This window comes from Cyanistes caeruleus, chromosome 8, assembly GCF_971803275.1.
Source record: "Cyanistes caeruleus chromosome 8, bCyaCae1.hap1.1, whole genome shotgun sequence".
In the NCBI taxonomy this organism is placed as follows: domain Eukaryota; kingdom Metazoa; phylum Chordata; class Aves; order Passeriformes; family Paridae; genus Cyanistes; species Cyanistes caeruleus.
This window is the reverse complement of record NC_141708.1, coordinates 20,461,758-20,480,600: the sequence shown is the minus strand read 5'-3', so window position 1 is coordinate 20,480,600 and position 18,843 is coordinate 20,461,758. Positions and strand designations below refer to the sequence as shown.

At 43.8% G+C, this 18,843-nt stretch overlaps 2 protein-coding genes and 1 long non-coding RNA gene across 4 annotated transcripts in view; 2 read left to right on the top strand and 1 right to left on the bottom strand.

The window, feature by feature from the left end:
• The window catches only part of SYNPO2L (synaptopodin 2 like), a 40,528-nt gene extending 33,376 nt beyond the window's left edge, over nucleotides 1-7,152 (top strand). The window contains exon 4 of the mRNA XM_023929431.2: nucleotides 565-7,152. Coding sequence (XP_023785199.2) covers nucleotides 565-2,888 — 2,324 coding nt within the window. The 3' untranslated portion in view covers nucleotides 2,889-7,152. The remainder of the gene's footprint in view (nucleotides 1-564) is intronic.
• Nucleotides 7,052-18,843, bottom strand: part of LOC147651912 (uncharacterized) — a 27,491-nt gene continuing 15,699 nt past the window's right edge. Inside the window, exons 2-3 of the long non-coding RNA XR_015290206.1 lie at nucleotides 17,291-17,662; nucleotides 7,052-10,663 (exon numbers count right to left, since the gene is read on the bottom strand). This is a non-coding gene — a long non-coding RNA (uncharacterized LOC147651912). The remainder of the gene's footprint in view (nucleotides 10,664-17,290; nucleotides 17,663-18,843) is intronic.
• The window catches only part of MYOZ1 (myozenin 1), a 15,802-nt gene continuing 10,014 nt past the window's right edge, over nucleotides 13,056-18,843 (top strand). The window contains exons 1-3 of one of the 2 annotated variants that reach the window (XM_023929432.2): nucleotides 13,057-13,194; nucleotides 15,338-15,439; nucleotides 16,350-16,531. In XM_023929432.2, coding sequence (XP_023785200.1) covers nucleotides 15,364-15,439; nucleotides 16,350-16,531 — 258 coding nt within the window. In that variant the 5' untranslated portion in view covers nucleotides 13,057-13,194; nucleotides 15,338-15,363. Of the gene's footprint in view, nucleotides 13,195-15,337; nucleotides 15,440-16,349; nucleotides 16,532-18,843 lie in introns of both variants that reach the window. The other variant, XM_023929433.2, reaches the window with a different exon arrangement.

Sequence of the window (18,843 nt, the reverse complement as noted above, 5' to 3'; positions counted from 1 at the left end):
AGGGCTGCTGCAGAGCAGCAAACAGTCCCACACACAGTGCTACTGCACAGCACTGACTGTAGCTGACATTGCAGGGCTCAGATCAGCAGCAGCCCTACTGTGCCTGCAGAGCACCTCTCCTTTTGCACTCATGTAATCTTCTGTATGGTAGGAGGAGCATCTACAGAAAGCAGGGCTCTACCTTCAGGGTGACAAATAAATGGTAAATATTTCCACAAGCAAGGACAAACACTGTGAAAATGTCAGGGACTCTCAGCCACATGCTTCAGAAAAAGGAAATCCCAGGTCTGATAGGAAACTTAGACCAGCCATCAGAGTGGGAGGAGTTCCCTCCCTACACCTGCATCAACTTCTATTGTTTTACACATGGAAGGAGAAAACTGCTCCTGATTTTCTATCAACAGTTTATAAAGAAACCATCATCATAAAAAGTGGAATGAAAAAGAAGGGCAAGGGGTGTGCTTGTTCTTATGTGCACTAGAACACCTGTAGCCATTTCACTGTCCACCTTTGCCCACCCAACCTTTTCTGATCTCTGAGACTGCCTCTTTCTATCTTTTTCAGAGCTCCACCGCCACGAAAGCATCCAGGAGAAGAACGTGAAAGAAGCTAAAACCAAGTGCAGAACCATTGCATCCCTGCTGACAGATGCACCCAACCCCCACTCCAAGGGGGTGCTGATGTTTAAGAAACGCAGGCAGAGGGCTAAGAAGTATACATTGGTAAGTTTTGGGAGTGTTGATGAAGACCGCTCCTACGAGGAGGAAGACGGAGTTTTTCCAACTAGTGAATCTGAATTTGATGAGGAAGGTTTCTCTGATGCCCGAAGCCTAACTAATCACTCAGACTGGGACAACACTTACCTAGACATTGAAAAATCCAAATCTGACTCTGAACAGAAGGAGGAGAAGCAAAAAGGTTTGACTGAGGCCTCAGGTAAAGGAGCACGATTATTTGAGCAGCAGAGGGAACGGGCTGGGAAGTACACAGTTGAGAAAACTCCGGTGCAGAAGAGTCCAGAGCTTGCCCCGGCTGCCCAGCCAAAGCAGGGCACAGTGAACGGAGATATGCCTGTGCCAGACAAGACAGACATCGTGCCCCTCAGCATCCATCTGGAAGGTGTGCAAATGCCCAGCAAGCAGCCAGCCACCATCCCCACTCAGCTCCTGACTGCCCCCAGCCCCACTTTCTTCCCACCTCCCCCAAGCACCCCCGACCCCTTCTCTGCAAGTTCAACAAGCATGTTCAACAGGTCTGCACGGCCCTTTACTCCTGGCTTTTCTGGCCAACGTCCAGCAACATCTTCTGTCATCTTTAGGCCGTCTGCACCCAAAAAACCCACTGAAAGTCTGAGTGGGCAAAGCACAGGGGGTCCCCCTTTCTCACCTCTGGTTCCAGGAACACCAGTGCCAACACAACGTGGTCCAGTGAGCTCCTCCACATCTCTGTATATTCCTGCACCAGGAAGACCAACATCACCACTGGAGTCACAGCCAAAAGGGGGAGGAAGCACTTCAGAGATCAAGCCTTCTGCCAACACTGCCCGGACATCCACCACCTCTATCTTTCTGTCAAATCCCTCAAAGCCAGGAGGGGATATGGCCTCCACAGCATCCCAGCCACGAGTCCCAGGAACAGCCTCTTCTTCATTGTATATTAGTCCAGCACCATCACAACACATGAGAAGCAGCTCCCCTCTGCCAAAACAGCCTTCTCCTGCTATCACTCCAACAATGCCACGACCTCCTTCGGATCCCTTAACCTCCAGGGAGCAGAGGATTTCTGTGCCAGCTCCCCGCACAGGCATCCTGCAGGAGGCTCGCCGACGGGGCAACAAGAAACCCATGTTTAGTAAAATTGAGGAGAAGAAGAAGAATTCACCCAACCCTGAGCTGCTGTCTCTGGTGCAGAACCTGGATGAGAAACCAAAAGGTGACCACCCTGGGGCAGGCTTTGAGTCTGGGCCTGAGGAGGACTTCCTCAGCCTGGGTGCTGAGGCCTGCAACTTCATGCAGTCCTCAGGACGCAAGTTCAAGACCCCACCTCCAGTGGCCCCCAAGCCTCAGCAAGATGCTGGATTAGTAAATGGGGCGCAGGACATGCCTCAGCTTAAAGGCAAGGGGGCAGAGCTCTTTGCCAAACGTCAGAGCCGCATGGACAAATTTGTGGTGGAAACAACACCGAAGCAAGAGCACAAGCCCAGGACCCCCTCTCCATCCCCTTCTCTACCCTCATGCTGGAAATACTCACCCAACATCCGGGCTCCCCCTCCAATAGCTTACAACCCAATGCATTCCCCTTTCTATCCCCTGGCAGCTAGCAAATCTCAGGCTAGCAAAGCAGAGAGCAAAGTGAAAAAGGCACCTGGCCAGAAATCAGGGATCAAGGTCATTGATTTAATGCGCCACCAGCCCTATCAATTAAAGTCAGCCATGTTCTGTTTTGGGGATCCCCCAAGCCCCAGCACTCAGAATACTCCTGGTCAGCCAACCCCACAGGCTAGCTCATCCTTCATGGCAGCCAAGCAGGTCCCTGTGAAAATAGCCAAGACCCAGGAGATTCGTCGCTTCTCCACACCGGCTCCCATGCCAGCCTCCAGCGGCCTGGCACCCACTGTGCTTGTGCCCCGCTCAGCCACCACGCTGGATGAGCCATTGTGGAGAACAGAAATGGCCTCTTCTGCCCCTGCCACACCAGCACCCTTCCAGATGGAGCTCAGCCCCTCTCCTAAGCCATATCAGAGCTCCCCAGAGCCTGGACAGGTGGGGCAGGGACCTCCTCTAAACTCAGCCAATGCCTCTCGGTTTCAGGTGGCCAGGCCCAAATTCTCTGCAGCGAGAACGGGCATGCAGGCCAATGTGTGGAGGCCAAGTTTTGGCCATCACTGAGGCAGGTACCCCTCCCATCCTGTCTGTGGCTCCTCAGAGATAGCGCTTGTTTTGTCTTTCATGTCAGCTCAAGTACGTTGGGATGAGTGATGCAAAATGAAGAAAAAAACCTCAAAAAATTACTGCCCTTTGGCACCATCCCCTTTCCCAGCCTCCCCTTGGTCTCAGATGAGATACTTCCTGGAAAGGCTTACTGGCTGTGGCTACAGCAGGAGGAAGAATGTGGAGAGAGGGTACGAGTGGTAGAGAGACTAAGAACTTATACACAGCATCAAAACTCTCCTCCAGAGGGGGTTAATTCACATGGAGACACACATGAAGCAGTAGTTTTCTTTTCCCAAGGGCTTTGGAGTCACCCTGCATGGAAGCAAACTAGGAGGCAAAAGCTTTCCAGGAAGAGAGGGTGAGAGGTGGGAATACAGAACAGAAGCCCCAGCTTTCCCATTAGATTGTTCTCTGATCCTCCCAGTCTGCACATGTTCACCTGTGCGCACACACATGCACACAGCAATACTCATCAGGGAGTGAAAGGACAAGTGGGGCCTCACCTGGGACATTTCTCCCAGACTTCCCTCTGTGGGGGCATGGAAAAGAAGGCAAGAGAGCAGAGTAAGCAGCGGTGTTTGCCCATGCACATGTGGGCAGTGTGGCCTGTGCCTGAGTGGCCACGTGTGCCTGTTTCTCCAGTCACCAGTGCTGGGGTAAAAGACAGAGTCATCCTAGCTGGATGGTCTGGAATTAGTTTGCCAAAGAGGGGCTTTGAGGGGACTTGATGGGGCTATCACCAACTGTGGGAACTACAGAAGGAAGTATCCATTTTAGAGGATACACAAAGTCAAAGCTAAGCTCAGGCAGTGTTTGGTTGGCACCAAGAAAGGCCCTGCAGCGTCTGTCCCACAGAACAGATATGGGTACTGTAAGTAGAAAGGTGGATTGCACAGGAGAAGGTAGGGTTGGCTTTAAAATGAGACAGGACTGAACATGCATTTGTACATGATCTTTTTGCTTTGTTTAGGACAGAAATGTGGCTAGATTAGAAATGGGTCATGACATAAAACTTGCTGAAAGCTTTGTGATGAGGGGAAAATGGAGGGCCTTTACAGACATTCTCAGCATGGAAGTGGAGGCCAAAAAAACAGAAAGTCACAAGTAAAATTTCATACTAAATTACTTAGGTATTATTGTGGGGCCTATTTGGTAAAAACTAAAGTGCTCTGAGAATCCCAGAGGATCTGTACTCCTACACATATACAGAGTTCAGTTTGCTGGTGAAGCTGGGGAAACAACTGGTTATTCATTGAGTGTCCCAGGCTAGCCTCCAACTTAATCCCTACACTACAGGCATACAGGAAAAAAACCCACTGCCTTCCCAAGGAAGAATTCAGCATATTAGTAGGGACTGTGCATGTGTGTGTGCATGTCATCTATTCTCTGGTTTATACACCCCCCAGCCATTTACTTTCTGCTTGTGGTCCTCCTTTGCTAGCAGCCACTTTTCCAGTGTGATCCCACAAGTACACCAAGAAAGCATTGCTCCTGAAACACTGCTTCCAAACACAGCAGATGCCCCAGCTGCAGGGAAGGGGTTTGTCACCTCTTTCTGGGTCAGGGTTGCCCAGCCTTTTGCTAAACCCTTAGGAATGCGTACAGGAGGCAGAATGAGGTTCTCATAGCCCTTTCTCCTTGGGACAAGTCTCCCTTCCGTTAGACTTGCTCCTCTCTTTCAAGCAGTAGCCATTCTCTGGCTGGACTGAGCAGAAACTTTGGATATATAAAAATGTAGGTTTTGGGGAAAGAAAAAGAAATGCAAGTGGTTCTGAAGCAGTCTCTAGGCAGTGCAGCTATTGTTATTTCATATTAAATCTAAGCCAACCTTCCTCTCCACAGCAGGAGCTTATGATGTGTAGCTTTTTCATAACTGGTGCTCTACTTTTTCTTAGAGGCTTGAAAGTCTTTCTTTGTGAGCACCTGGAGATTTTTCATGTATGTTATCCTATGAAGAAAAAGAAGGCTGTAAGACTTAGCTAGACAACTTTGGGAGGAAGATAATGAGAGAAAAGATAATACACAATTCTGCCTTTGAATCCTTCACACTCTGGCTGGACTTCTTTGCAAGCCCATGTTTGCAGTGCACATTCCTTCTGGCCCTGAAACATATAATGAGCATGCTGGGGAGAAAGGACAACAGAACTTACACCTCACTTGGCACACTATCAACCATGGGAGAGGATTGTAAGAAAAGCTATGGGAATACCTTGAGTTAATGGACAAAGGTGAGGCTGAGTCAGAAGAGATGCTGCATCTGGTTGTATGACATAGGAGCAGCCAACATGAATTGATGAGGAGATTATGTCCCTGAAAAGCCCCAGAGAGAATGTCTTAGGAGAAATCATCACCACAGAGTTAATTCAGGTCACCAGAATCCACTTAGCTCCAGTGTAGAGAAGCAGCCATGCTACAAAACCTATCTCAGATGATTGCTTTCTCACTCATCCTGTACTGCATTTCATTGCCAGCGTTTCTGAAGAAAAAAAAAAAAAGAAAAAAAAAGAAAAAAAAATACCTGTGTGCAAACTGAAGCTCTGTGACTCTTCCCAAACATGGAGGGAGGAATTTTCTATTTTATCTCGGAAAGCTGTACGAAGGAACTCAAGAAGTAGCAGTTCTCCAAAAGCTTTGTCTCTCATCTCCTTGTGGAGTGTTGTCTATCCCTGGCTAGTGATTTAAGCCATTAGCCTTAGACAGACAAGCTAGCCCAGGCTGAAAGCATTACTGAACTCAGGCGTAGAGAGGGGTTGTGTGGACCAGAGGAAGGGTGCTCAACATAATTCTGCAGTCAAGAAATAACCTCAGAAAGTCTGAATCTTACTCCAGTATCCCTTTCCCTCAGGCCCCTAAAGTTAAGTGCTCTCAGGGCCTGAAAGTCTCAGGGAATTAATTTTGCCACTGGAAAAATAGAGAAGTCTGGCCTTAGTATGTAAGGGAGATTGCATGGGTTTAGTATTTTGGTGATCCCACTCCAGATTTCCGGGAGACAATGATTTCTGCTGAGGAGTGATTGCCAAACACCATTCAATGTTAGATATCATGATTGAAGTGAGTGGAATAATTGCATTTTCCCCATCATTTCGGATAATGTAATGGCAGGAAATGGAAAAAGTTGGGTTTGACTGGAGAACAAATATTAAATATAGGAGCAAGGAAAATAGCTAGGAGGCTGGGAATCCTGTATTTTACTTACACCCTTGCTTCAATGCCATGTTTAGAAGCAAAACTGAAGTAGTTTAATGGATTTCAGTCCCTCACAAACTTTTCTGCATTCTATGCTGACACAGGATTTGATCTGCAGAAGCAGAGGCTGTTCCTGATGAGGCCTGCAGTGCTCATAGTGTATCCCAAGTAAGACCTGTAGCTGCAAGTAGCATGAGATGAGAAATAATACTGAGATGCATCTGTCAAGTTGTAAGGAAGAAATCTGAGCTACTGCTGGCTTTAAGCAGCTCTGCTGATGTCTGCTCATGAAAATGCTGTGGCTGGCCTGTTAGAAAGGTCACAGGTGAGGTTACAAGGAATACTTTTGGAACATGTAAGCTCGTCTTGAGCCTCTCCACATCTAATTCCTCAGCTGTTGAACAAGAACAGACATAAACAGTTGTTTGACAAGTTTTAGCTCCCACCTGCTAAGTTATAAGCTGCAGTGGTAGGCCAAACCCCATTGTTCCCTTGTTAAGTATTTGAAGATGTCTTCATGGGCTCTGATTTAAAATTGCCTATCATCCCTCCTCTCTAGCATGCTGCAGGCTACACATTGCAGCTATGGCAATTCAGGGGTTTTATCTTTGCTTCAGAAGTAACAGTCCCTTCCCTCTCAATATATGGGAACACTTACCAGAGATAACCTCAAGCTCCTGCAGCACCTGGGAGGAAACATCTCAGAAGAGACTGGTGTGAAGAGGAGTCACTGATACCAGACATGAGCACAGTATGAGGCAAGATTGCTCCTCATAAAGAATATCCCTTTCTGCTAAAATTGCACCCCCTACTAGACCCTTTTCCTAGAAGAGACCCATCAGTGCTCTGAAAATGGGAGCCCAGCAGCAGTGCTCTGTCTGGTGAAAGATGTGACCCCAGATGAACAGAGTTGGCATCTTTGTTTATGGAAATACTTTTTTCCCTTTTCTGTTTTGTCTTTTTATTTTTCCCAATTTAAAATCACTTTCTATTTGTTTGTGCAGAAAAATAGACTTGTGATATGCACTTTAAATGTGTCATTTTGTCACTTTCTTTGCTTAACACCCAGGAGGAATTTCTAACCACATGCATTTAGCACTACCTACTACAAACTGCTAAGGAACAAGAGAATATAAGGAGTTCAAAAAAGGTTGGGATATCTCAGCAATAAAAACACCTAGGTTGGACTTAAAGTCTCTATACATTAAAAAAGCGCCATGCAAGCAAAAACTTAAGTGAGATCCAAAACTTTGGTACTACAGACTATAAAACACTCACTGGCAGGCTGAAGACATTTGTGGACCAGCCTGAGCTGGCCTGCCCCATCACTGCCCCTCAGCCTGTTCTAACCTAAACCCTACCCTCTTCTTGTAAATCCAGTATCCGTGAAAGTTGGTAAGCTCAGATAAAAAAAATATATAAACTCACATTGAACAATTCAATTTAATACTAACCAAAATACCTGAAAAACAAGTCACTTAGAAAATCAAAAATATCCCATTATATTCTCAGGCTCCAAATCAAATCCTAACTCTAAACTTAACATAATTCATATTAAAGTCTACTCAGTTTCTGGATCCTGAGAGGTTCATTGTGTACAGTTTAGGACAAGTGTTAGCAGGTTGCCTTTCCCAGACATATCTCACTCACAGATAGTAATTCCTAAGCACTGTAAAAGACACTGAGATCAGCTGTAGGGTTAGACTGCAGGCTAAGGACATTTGTTTAAGCATAATTTTGCGGATGTTTGTCAGATTAATAGCAAGGAGGGCTTCCTTTTGCAGTGGTCTGGAGGTAGGTTTTAGGACTATCCAGCATATTTCTGATTGACTTGCCATCAGAAAATACAGAAAGGGGCAGCAATGTTTGCTGATGCCTAACCTAAGCTTCTTTCCAACCAGAAGCACAGCTCCCAAAAAAGTAAGTATACAGATGCACAGGCTGCAGATTAGGACTGCATCTTGTTTTGCCTAATAAATCTGACATAGTAGGATTATAAGCTACTCCAGATGGTTTGACACATTGCAGGACAGTTGCTGTATCTAGGACTCTTAATTAAATTCCCTGTTAACCTCTACAACCTTCTCAAGTGAGAGTCATTTCCTCTCAGAGAAGATCATGTCTGAAGGAGCCAGACAAACAGACTTTGAAAAGTGGAACAGGAGCCTGCCAAGCCAAAGGATTTCTAAACAGCTATATAGCAGGCTAGCGATTAACTTGGCCTTCAGTACCCACCTTAGAGAGAAGTTTAAAACCAGAAAACAGTAAGGTGCCTAGTGGAGACATCTACCCCCAAGCAATCATACCCGATGGAAGGAGAATGTGCAGCAAAGAGCACAGCAGGGAAGTGTGCGGCATGCAGGAAAGACGAGGCTATTCCCCGACAGTACAGACCTATAGCTTCAATGGCCACTAGATGCTGCCACTGTTCCTCTGAGTTACCTGGGGCTTTGGCATTCGCCTGATGTGGTGTTAAGTCTAGAGGGCTTAAAATCTTAGGAAGTCCTTTCTTCCTAATCTATCCTCTTTTGACGTTCACATATGGTGTTGCTCAGTCCCACATACCAGAGGAGAAGGTCAGGCTCATACCAGGGAGTTTTGGCAGCAGGGGGCTTGCTGCAGCTTGGAGGGGATTCCTGGGTCACGCAAACAGGCTGCCCAGCAAGTAACACACCATGGGAATGGCAGCAATTTCCACACACACTCCAGCTCTGTGGTCAAATCCTACATATTTTGCAGTCCTACATCTTATTCTGCATTAAGCCCACTTAGCGGCACTAGAGAGCCTGGCATTTACTGTTTCTCCTATTTTGGTGTTATGAAGTACTGAAAAGTCTCCCTCATGCCTGTGTAAACTGACATGAAAGAAGAATATTCATGAAGAATACATGAAATACTTTACAATAACAATAATTATATTCATCATCTTAACAATAACCAGAAAAAAGCGCCAAATCAAGAGTTTTGCATTTTTTTTCCAGAACAGATTGAATCATGCTGGAATCTGCTGTTTATGAATACTTGAAACAGATCAGTCCTGGGCAACAGGGAAAAAGGGGAGCGAGAGCAAGGTTTAATTCTCAATCTTTGAAAAGTTATAGTGGTGAAGACTGATGCTGTTTTCCTGACTTCTACATGACCAAAATGTGCTCTGGAGACAGCTCTGCTGCTGATGCATCTTTGAAGTGCTGCTTGTGTCCATCTAGCAGTGTAATAAGACAGATTTCGTGTCCTAATCTTGAAATGAGTTTGTAGGCATTGACAATCTGAAGTTAGACCATTTGAAATTAGGTGTACAAGAATGCAGTGCAAAAATAAATTAATTTTGAAGAAACATGTCAGAGAAAGGAAAAGTTTGTTTAGGCTGTTCTCAGGCCACTATAACAAAAGGTATATTTGGAAAGATGGAGGTGGTCACCATGACAGAAAGACAGTTTCTTGTCTTTGTCTTGTGTGATTATAAACTCTCTGAAGCACTAAAAAGTCCTACAGGCAGCACATGTACAACCCTACTGTCAATAATGGAAATTCCATATACGTAAGCAAGGATTGAATTATGCCACCAAACCACACCACAGTCCAGGTAAATTCTTCCACCATAAACAAAATTAAACCACCTCAAGCACAGCTTGTAGCAATTCAAAACCATTAGCATTGACTAGTATGAGTGGGTAGGATAACAGAAAAATCACCGATACCTTCTTCTCAATTCATTGCATTATTTATGGTAGGGGTAGAAGATAGGTAGAATATTACCAGTGCAAAAAAGCCATTGACCTGCTGAACTTGGCACTGTGGCAGGACACAAGTGAAGTCTCTGCTAGATCTACAATTGACATTTATAGACTTGTGAACTAGACATTCCTATTTCACAGGAGAAACCATGTATAGAAAGGAGCAGGATTTAGTTCTCAGTGTGGTAACTAAAAATAAAGACATATAATTTCATTTAAACATAGCATAGGAGGTAAGAGACTCAGTTTAAGGTGTGTCTTGGTGCTTAAGTGTCAGACACAAGAGTGCTTTATACAAATCACTCTATAAATCCTAGTGCCACACAAATAGGTTCAAGGCTCAGGCTCTGTTGAGTTCATTCCAGATGCACTCCTAGGTCCCATATCTCACCTGGTATATGTATTCTTCTCACATGAGACTTTGACTAGGCAAAAAAATGCTTTGTTGCCATCAGACCATGGTTCCCATTGCTTCTTAAATATGGGCTTCAGCATCCTTGTTCTTGACCCTATCGCTGCTTGCCTCTTGCCCTTTGGGCTGGGGATCCACAGCAGAATCTTGTCTCCTGGAGCTGGCTCACCCTGAAGTGTCAGTGCCTTCTTCCCACTTGCAGGGCATGCCTGCTCATAGTCTGATTGAGATCCTCACACACCACGCTAGACATGCCTTCTCTTCATCTTGCTATTGTTTTTCCCTAGTTTCTCTTGAGTTTTATAAGAGGGAGCACACCTATTTCCTGCTCACTTCCAATTACCATGGGGATCTCTGCTCCCTTCCAGCATACTCAGCTTCTCTGTCTCTGCAGCTGCCTGGGGTGGGAGAAAGCAGAGGCACACCAGGTGTGACAGGGAAGAGCAACCACATCAGGGAAGAGCAATCATCTTTTGGAGCTACACCTTGCCCCAAAATCCATCAGGTTCCCACATGATATACAGGTTGCCACCTGAGTAGTAAAATGAGTAGCAATTGAACTGTTCCCCTAAGGTGTAATTTGTACTCAGGAAGGCACAGGAGATGACTGAAGATGTAAAACAACAGCTATAAAGTGGTCTGAAAACAGCTGCTGGAAGCAAGTAGAGAGGATGCAGAGTTTAGCATCAGTCTAGTTACTGCAAAAGGTGCCATATAATGGTAGCTGCATTTCTCAACTTCTCACCTGATGATATAAATCACATTAATTTCTCAGATGATTATCAAAACGGACCTAGAAACTTCTTTAAGTTAGATGTAACTCTACCTCATGCCTTTGGGAAAGGAAAGGCAAAGGGCTCTGATTTTAAGCAATAAAGCAGCACATTGTGTTTGTTCTCACTCTGGCCCTCCATATGCCACCACCTTGTGTCAGGAAGAATCTCCCATGATGAATGATGAACGAGTGTTTAGAGCAAAGGGAATTTGAATAGGAGAGCAGCATCTCAAGGAGCACAACTGGATGTCACAGCAGACATTGGGCACTCTGGTCAAGCACACTGCTAAACCAATCCAAAAGAATCAATGTTGTGAGAAGAATACTCCTTGTACAATCTGCAGTGAGCAGGGCTTGGCAACACCAAGACACCCACTCCTCTGTGGCCACCTGCACTTGTGCAGAGTGGGTGTGATGTATGGACAGATGGTCAGCTGTGACAGTAGCATTTGACACCTTCCAGCTTTGTGCAGATGTAAATGCCTTTGCTAGGCATGAAGCTCTGTGATGGTGCCCTGAGCAGGCAGTGGGTGTTTACAACTTAATTGTGCTTATTTTACACTGGAACTGCTCCAGGGATTTGCTCCTGAATCACTGGCATAGTAGTGTGAGGACAGGATCTGGGCTGGACATCACTCTGGTGTACCATCCCAGCTCAGTGAAGGATGCAGGGCTCTTGTGGGTAGTGGAAAGCATATGTCATGCTGTTACACAAATGAGGGAGAATCAGAGCTGTGAAATAGGCACAGTGCAAGGTATACATTGTGGTGACATGGATGAAAGCAAGAGAAAAATGGGAAACTTTAGGCCAGGAGAATGCCGTATGTGCTCTAACTCCAAGGATATAAGGACTGTTTAATGCCCATAGGAATGTTACAGCAGTCTTCTACAGGACCTTCCTAACAGTACTGGGGATTAACACTTAGTGCTTTCAACCCAGTTATCACACTGCGAAGTTTTATATGCATTTGGTGCAGGAAAAAACAACAGCAAAGTCTAGGGAAAAAGGAAAGTGGCTATCTCCTGATGTTCCTTCATTTCAACTTTGCTTGCAATTCTCTGTGCAGATGCTTTTCTACTATCATCACAACTGTGTTTTGGGGTTTTTCTTCTTCTCACTATACTCTATGATTATTCAATGGACAACATGATTTTGATCCAATAGGGATTCAATCTTCCAACATAAAATAGAAAGACAATGTTTTCTGGAGGATTTTTACCTTATTCAGAAGCTGAAAAGTATGTGCATCTTTGAGTTCTCCAGTAAAATGAGATATTTTCCTTCATCCTAAAACCAAAACCCAATTGGGTGGACAGGAAAAAGGAGAGTCATCTCATAACGAACAGGATTTAAGGAGAGTTGTTTGCATGTACAAAGCTGCACCAAATGCAGGCTATCAACTGTATTTCTGTCATAAATCAGGAAATTAATTTCCTTGCTCCTTGATTCAGTTGGGTTTCCCATACATATGAAATATCTACTTCCTAGAATTCTGTAAATAGCTTTCCAGACTGTGGTTTTTCCTACTACTTGTTTCATGCATACCATTATTTTGCTTCTGTATTTTCTGAAGCATTTTAGGAAATATGTATGACAGCCTAGAGGACAATGAGATGAATAATTAAGAAGGGGCAGAAGGAGGGTGTAAAACAGAGCAAGACCCAAGAGCTTTTGAGGCATTACTGACAAACAGGGTATTGAGAAGATTTTATTAATTTCATGAAAAAGCAATAGAAGGAAGAAGAGGAGCTGCATGTTTATTTGAACCAAGAGGAAGAAGTGAGCCATCTATGGAGTGCCTGGTCTTCCGGGACATTGAGACAGTGACTGCAGGAGACCTGAGGTGCAACCTTTTATTTTCCCCTCTCCTCAGGGATGGCAGCAGTGCTATCTGAGACTCTGCCCTCTGGGCCTTTGGCTATTAATAACCACAGGATGCCTGTGTGAGCAGCCTTCAGGAGTCAAATTCACAGCACTTTGCATCAGCACTTTGTGCTGGGCAGAGCTTCCCTGCACCCAGGCACCCTGGGAGAGTGGGGCTGCTGGACAAGCCTCCCCAGGCAGCACCCAGAGACAGGCTGGGAGGGAGCAGCCACTGCTGAGCTCTGGGGCAGGTGTGTGAGCTGGTCTGAGCCTGGCACTGCAAGCCTGAGGTGAGTTGACTGGGCAGCAAAATAGTGCAGGTGCTGGAGAAGTAAAGACTGGTTTGGCTTGCAGCACCAATGACTGCTGCAAAGATCAATGCACAAAAAGACAGAGAAGTTGAACCAGGTGACAGAGCTGAGGGAGAAAAGCCCTGACTTTATGTATGAGATAGTGAGGAGGATGGGGTCAGGCTCCAGCAGCTTCTGGGAGGGCTGAGAGAGCAGTAGAATGGTGTAACTCTGGACCTTGTCCATAGTGAGAGACTGCTGTCCCTTTCCTTATGCTAGACCAATTGCATGCAGTGGGTTTTTCAATCTTCAGTCCTGCTGGATTAGTAAAGAAGGACAGCAGAATGGGATGGACTTGTCCTCATCACTGCTTGGGAATTAGTGTGATGAGCACAGCTCCCCACCATGGCTGTCCCTTTCTGCCTTGGCCCAGGGAATCCATGTTTGCGGCAAACAGATTATTTCTCTCTCTTTTGCCAATTTTAGGACCCATCAGATGGGCCATAACCTCTCACCTCTGCTGTCTCCTGGCAGCATTGCCCCTTTCCTGTCAAGTAGGGCCTGCTTCTTTTATACAGCCAAGCAGATGTCTGGCTGCTTGAAGAGAATGTGCAGCGCGTGCGTCACGACTGCACCTGCTCACACTTGCTTTGGGAATACCCCAGGATGGGCTCGTTTATGATGTGAACTCCACAGGCAGCATCTCAGAAAAAGTAAAAGGAAAAGCTTGCAAATCTGAAAGAAAAACTAATCCAAGGAAGTGTATGCCAATGTGATTGGCACTGCTTTGCTGTGGCTTGACTTCTTTTAACAGTTATCACCACTCCATCAGATAAAAACCATGTTGCAAAGGAACTAATGGTGAAAAGATACTTCAGAATACACAGGAGATAAAAATGTCTTGATCAGAAGGGTAGTATATAAACTCCTAGTTACAGTTGGTTGTTTGCTAGTTTTAGAATATAACTCCTAGTTCAAAGTTTTTGATTCCTGAAATCTTAAGCAAGTACAAAGAATCACAAGGACAGATGTGGTTAGTTATTGCTGCTGCTGAAGTTAATGGGTCTTTTCCCATTTTTCTTTATAATGTATTGCACTGTATTAGGTGGGGATCTGTCCCCTATATGCTGTTGCTTGGGCATGGATAGTGCAGAAGTGAAGGCAAGACATTTGCTCTACTTACATTATATGTAATAACCCCTAAGAAGGACTCTCAGAAGCTGCCTGAAATGGAATTGCTGAGATTACTTGTGATTTCCCCCAGCTTTGCAGTTCAGATCTCTCATCCTATATGGGGAAAAAGATGGGGAACAGTGTACCAGAAAAATGTCCCTCTTCTTCTCTTTCCCCCTCCAAAATGGTATGGTGTAAGATCAACATATAAGATACAGATGCAAGTGACTTCAAACAAATTGGGCTAACAACTTTAACAGGTTTTCCCATGCCTTTCTCTTCTAGCCTTTCTGTAACAAAATAGTAGCAGTCATAAAAGACAGAACTACTTGGAATTTTGCTTAGTTTCTTTTTTTTTTCTTTTTTTTCTTTTTTTTTCTTTCCAAACATTTAGTCTGGTGACTTTCTGAATACCTATTCTAATTCTAAAAGGACTATCTAAATACCCAAACCAAAACCACACATGATGCAAAGTGCTCCAAATAACTCATGGACAGACCTGAAATCTTTATCCAAAAATATGTATTACCATCTAACGATAACTGCTTGTTGTTATAACATTGTATCACAGAGCAAATTTTCAAAGTGACATGCTGTTACTGCAGCACAAGATGATAACAGAGTATCCCTACAGCACATGTAGATTCTGGGAGACTGCCTTGTTGCAATTAAATTGCCTCTTTTGGATAAGAGCGCACCTTGATAGAAGAGTGGATAAGATATGTGGCATCTTGGCAATGCTTCTTCTGGAATCTGCTACCATATTTTGTCAGAATTCTGAGTCTCCACAAAACCCCAGAATGGCCTGCTGATGGGATGATACCTTCCACTAGCTTCATCATGGGGAAGGGATAGGAAAGAACCTACGTGTGAAATGAAGGCTGTGTATCTTTTACCTATAGATAGCAACTAAAAGAGAGGCAAGAAATACATTTCCAGTGTTTCATTCTCCATTTCCTTGTGTGTTTAGAGCAAAGCAGAGAACCCTTTGTGGGAATGCCCCTTGCAGGGACTCCTGCTCCTGTTAAAAGGAAAAAGTCCACTAAACTCATTGGGAAGCTGACACATGAAGGTAAGATATGCAAAACTGCACATGTAAGAATTGTTTGGATTTCAACCTGAATTTTGGCCTTTAGAATATCACCTTGTCTGACTGAACTCCCAAAGCAAAACATGCAGTGAACATACCAGGAGGCAGAGCCACAAATTTTACTGAAGCCCAGCCTTCAACCACATCACCTTTTCTATCTTACAGCTGAAAAGCATTGCACACACCCAGGTCAAAAGTCGACCTAGATTGCACTCTGTAAACTTGTATTCTCCTGCAGCACTAATTTGGATGCACACCAGTGTAAATGGACAGAAAACATGATCTTTTACAGGTGTCAATACTACAGTGCCTAGATATATTCTATGTTGTTCTCTCTCTTATAACCTTTGTCTCATACTTGTTTTTTCACTGTGTAAAATAGTTTCTTTGATGCCAGCACTCATTAGCTGAAAAAGACAAAGTCAGAGAAGTTAATCGTGCAAGAAGAATATGGCCTGAAACATTTTTCTTTCTAAAGAATACGTGTGTATTGGGTAGGGTAACTTTTAAATAGCTGTGATGTCCTTATCTTTTCTTTTCTTCTGACAGAATGAGGAAGGTTTTAGAGGTTTGGAAAAGTAGTCATTTGAGGCAGTACCAAGAAATCCTGCTGCACTGACTGAAATGCTTCAGATATGGGAGACACCCATCTAGTTCCACCCCTCTGCAACTTCTCTCTGCAGATTTGCTTTGATTGCAATCCAGAGTAAATCCCAAACATCTATATCCAAAGTGTCATCAATGTAAAAACTTGATGCGTAGATAATTTCCTAAAATCTTAATTCAGAAGATAATTTGGGTGCTTTGAAGTCACTACTGGTGCTAGGAAGCAATAGATGAAAGACATGGACCCGAGTACTTCCTAAAGTGTCCCACTGTATGTGTTTTGTAGCTATGCCACAAGAGGTGTCCAAGCTGAACCTGGGGAAGAAGATCAGCATCCCCAGAGATGTGATGCTAGAAGAGCTTTCTCTCCTCACTAACAAAGGATCCAAGATGTTCAAATTACGTCAGCTGAGAGTGGAGAAGTTCATTTATGAGAATAACCCTGATGCCTTCACCGACAATTCTGTGGTAAGTTGAAGATTAAGACTAAAATGCTACTCCATACACTCAGGGAAAGAAGGAATGGAGTGTGCCCAAGCTCTCTTCTAATTTTAATGTGTGTGGGTGGGGGGTAGGGGGACGTCTACTAGCAAAGAAGTGAAGGAAGAAAACCATACATAAATACTCAAGTTTTATTTCCTTTTGGCAGCAGCATTAGTTTCCTCTGGAAAATATTTGGTATCACACATATAGAAGCATGACAAAATTCAGTACTGAGTGATGAAGGAAGGCTGCATGTTTGGCAGGTGTTCAGACCTCACACAGGGCTAATTGGTTTTGTACCCATTCCATTTCTTCTTTGCATTATGGCAATGATCCATCCAGGTCTGACTTGAGCTCCAGTAGATGCAGTTCTATTTTTAGTCTAAGCTACTTTTATGCTTTCTGCTGGACAGAGTCCTCTGCTAATATCTGCAAGTTCCACAAGTGAAACTTCTGACCTGACTCTGAAATATTTTCAGTTAATTTGTTAGAAGTTGTTTGTCCTCTTCTAAAACATTTTCTTTTCAGATATGGTGTATAAATACAGACATTCATTTTCTTTTCCCTTTCCCCTGCATTAGTACTGTTATTTAAACTTCTTTCTACAGCTAGTTGCAGGTCTAAAGTTTTTTGAAGACACCTAAACTTTTTTAAATGAAACTCTCTATTAACATGATTATCAGCATCCAGTAAAAGAAATATAAAATGTTTAAGGTTTATGTGCATTTGAATGTACCACCTCACCTTCTGGTGTTCTTCAAAGTTGGTTTGGTGACATCCCTTTATGGCATATATTTTCCAGTCCAAGGAAACTCAAGGAAAACAAAAAAAGTTAAGCTGAAGAAAATGTTTTGCCAAACAAAAACACACTATCTTTTAGTACTCTGATGCTTTCAAACACAGCAATAAGAAAATACCTGTGATTCACTTCTAAAAATGACAGAATGCAAAAAGATGCCTAACTAAAAAAAATAAAAATAAAATTACAGCAAGTAAAATTACAGATGAGGGATAACAGACCAGAGATAGAGCAAGCATATCTTGTGATGTTAAACTTTGGGGAGTCTTGTCATCTCTTTCTGCCTTAGGCAGTTCATTTCTTCAGAGAATTATCTCCTAGAAAGAATGTGAGAATGAATGGTATGTTGAACTTCGGACTCCACAGATAAATATCCTAGAGAAATGCATTCTGTTTTTATATATACTGGTTTTTTGCATTCTGTTTTTTATATACTGTTGCTCAGTAATTTCAGACATATTAAAACATATGAGGGCCAAGTTCGTATGTGAGAATCTGGTGCAGTGAGGAGTGAGAAAATAATAAATTGATGGAATAAAAAGGCTAAAGTCCAAAGTCTCAAAAATTTTCAGGGTGTCATTAAAGAATGTCCAATCAGAACAATCCAAAACAAATAAGTTGTGACAAACTGATCCAAGACTGGACATGCACAGTCACTCCATGACTGACATTACAAATGCTGATGACAATTGCTTCTCTTTTGTTAGATGCTTTTCCTACTTTGTTTATTCATCTGTGCCTGACCTTCAGTCCACACCCTTTCTGTAGTGAATCTTTCTCTCTCTTTTGTAAGAACACATCTGCTCCCAAGATCTTTTAGCATAACTGTTAAGATTCTGTGCCATGGAGAAATGTAGCTGGGGGTTAGAAAATACTTTAAAAAGTCTAGGATTTTCTTTATGGCTTTGCTGTATGAGAACCATGGCATGGTCTCCAAATGGCAGCTGGCATTCTGTTTAAAATCCTCCATGATTTGCCTACAAGTCTTCCCTCCACATCCATGGTACAGATAACAAAACTCCATTGGTCAGTGCAGGAAGACTTTGGTCTGCCCTACAGCCCTCGCTTGGGGTCAGTTTAGCAAGATCAAAATGTAATTGTTACAGGTTTTCTGGCCACTCCATGCGCTCACTGGTTGATCCAATAGTTGCCCTTGCAGGTAACTATTGTCACCACTGCAGGCAGCACGAGTGAGCAGCCTTGCTGCAGTCAGACTTTTAAGAAAAGCTGAGCAATTGCAGCAAGTGAGTCATTGTCTCAGAGAGCTGGGTGCTCTTGAGCAGGTAAAGGCAACAGATCTGTAGCCTGTTATCTTCCAAACCATCAGGACAGAGCCTGACCTTAGCACCAAATAACTTCCATCAAAAAAGCCCTTTTAATTGCAGTATCTTCTTAGCTTTCTTTTCCTTTCTTTTCTTGCTCCTCTATCTGCTCAAAGGCAGATGCAGAAAAGAAAGCTTAAACAAAAGATAACTGTGAAGAAGATAGTGGCAGCGTA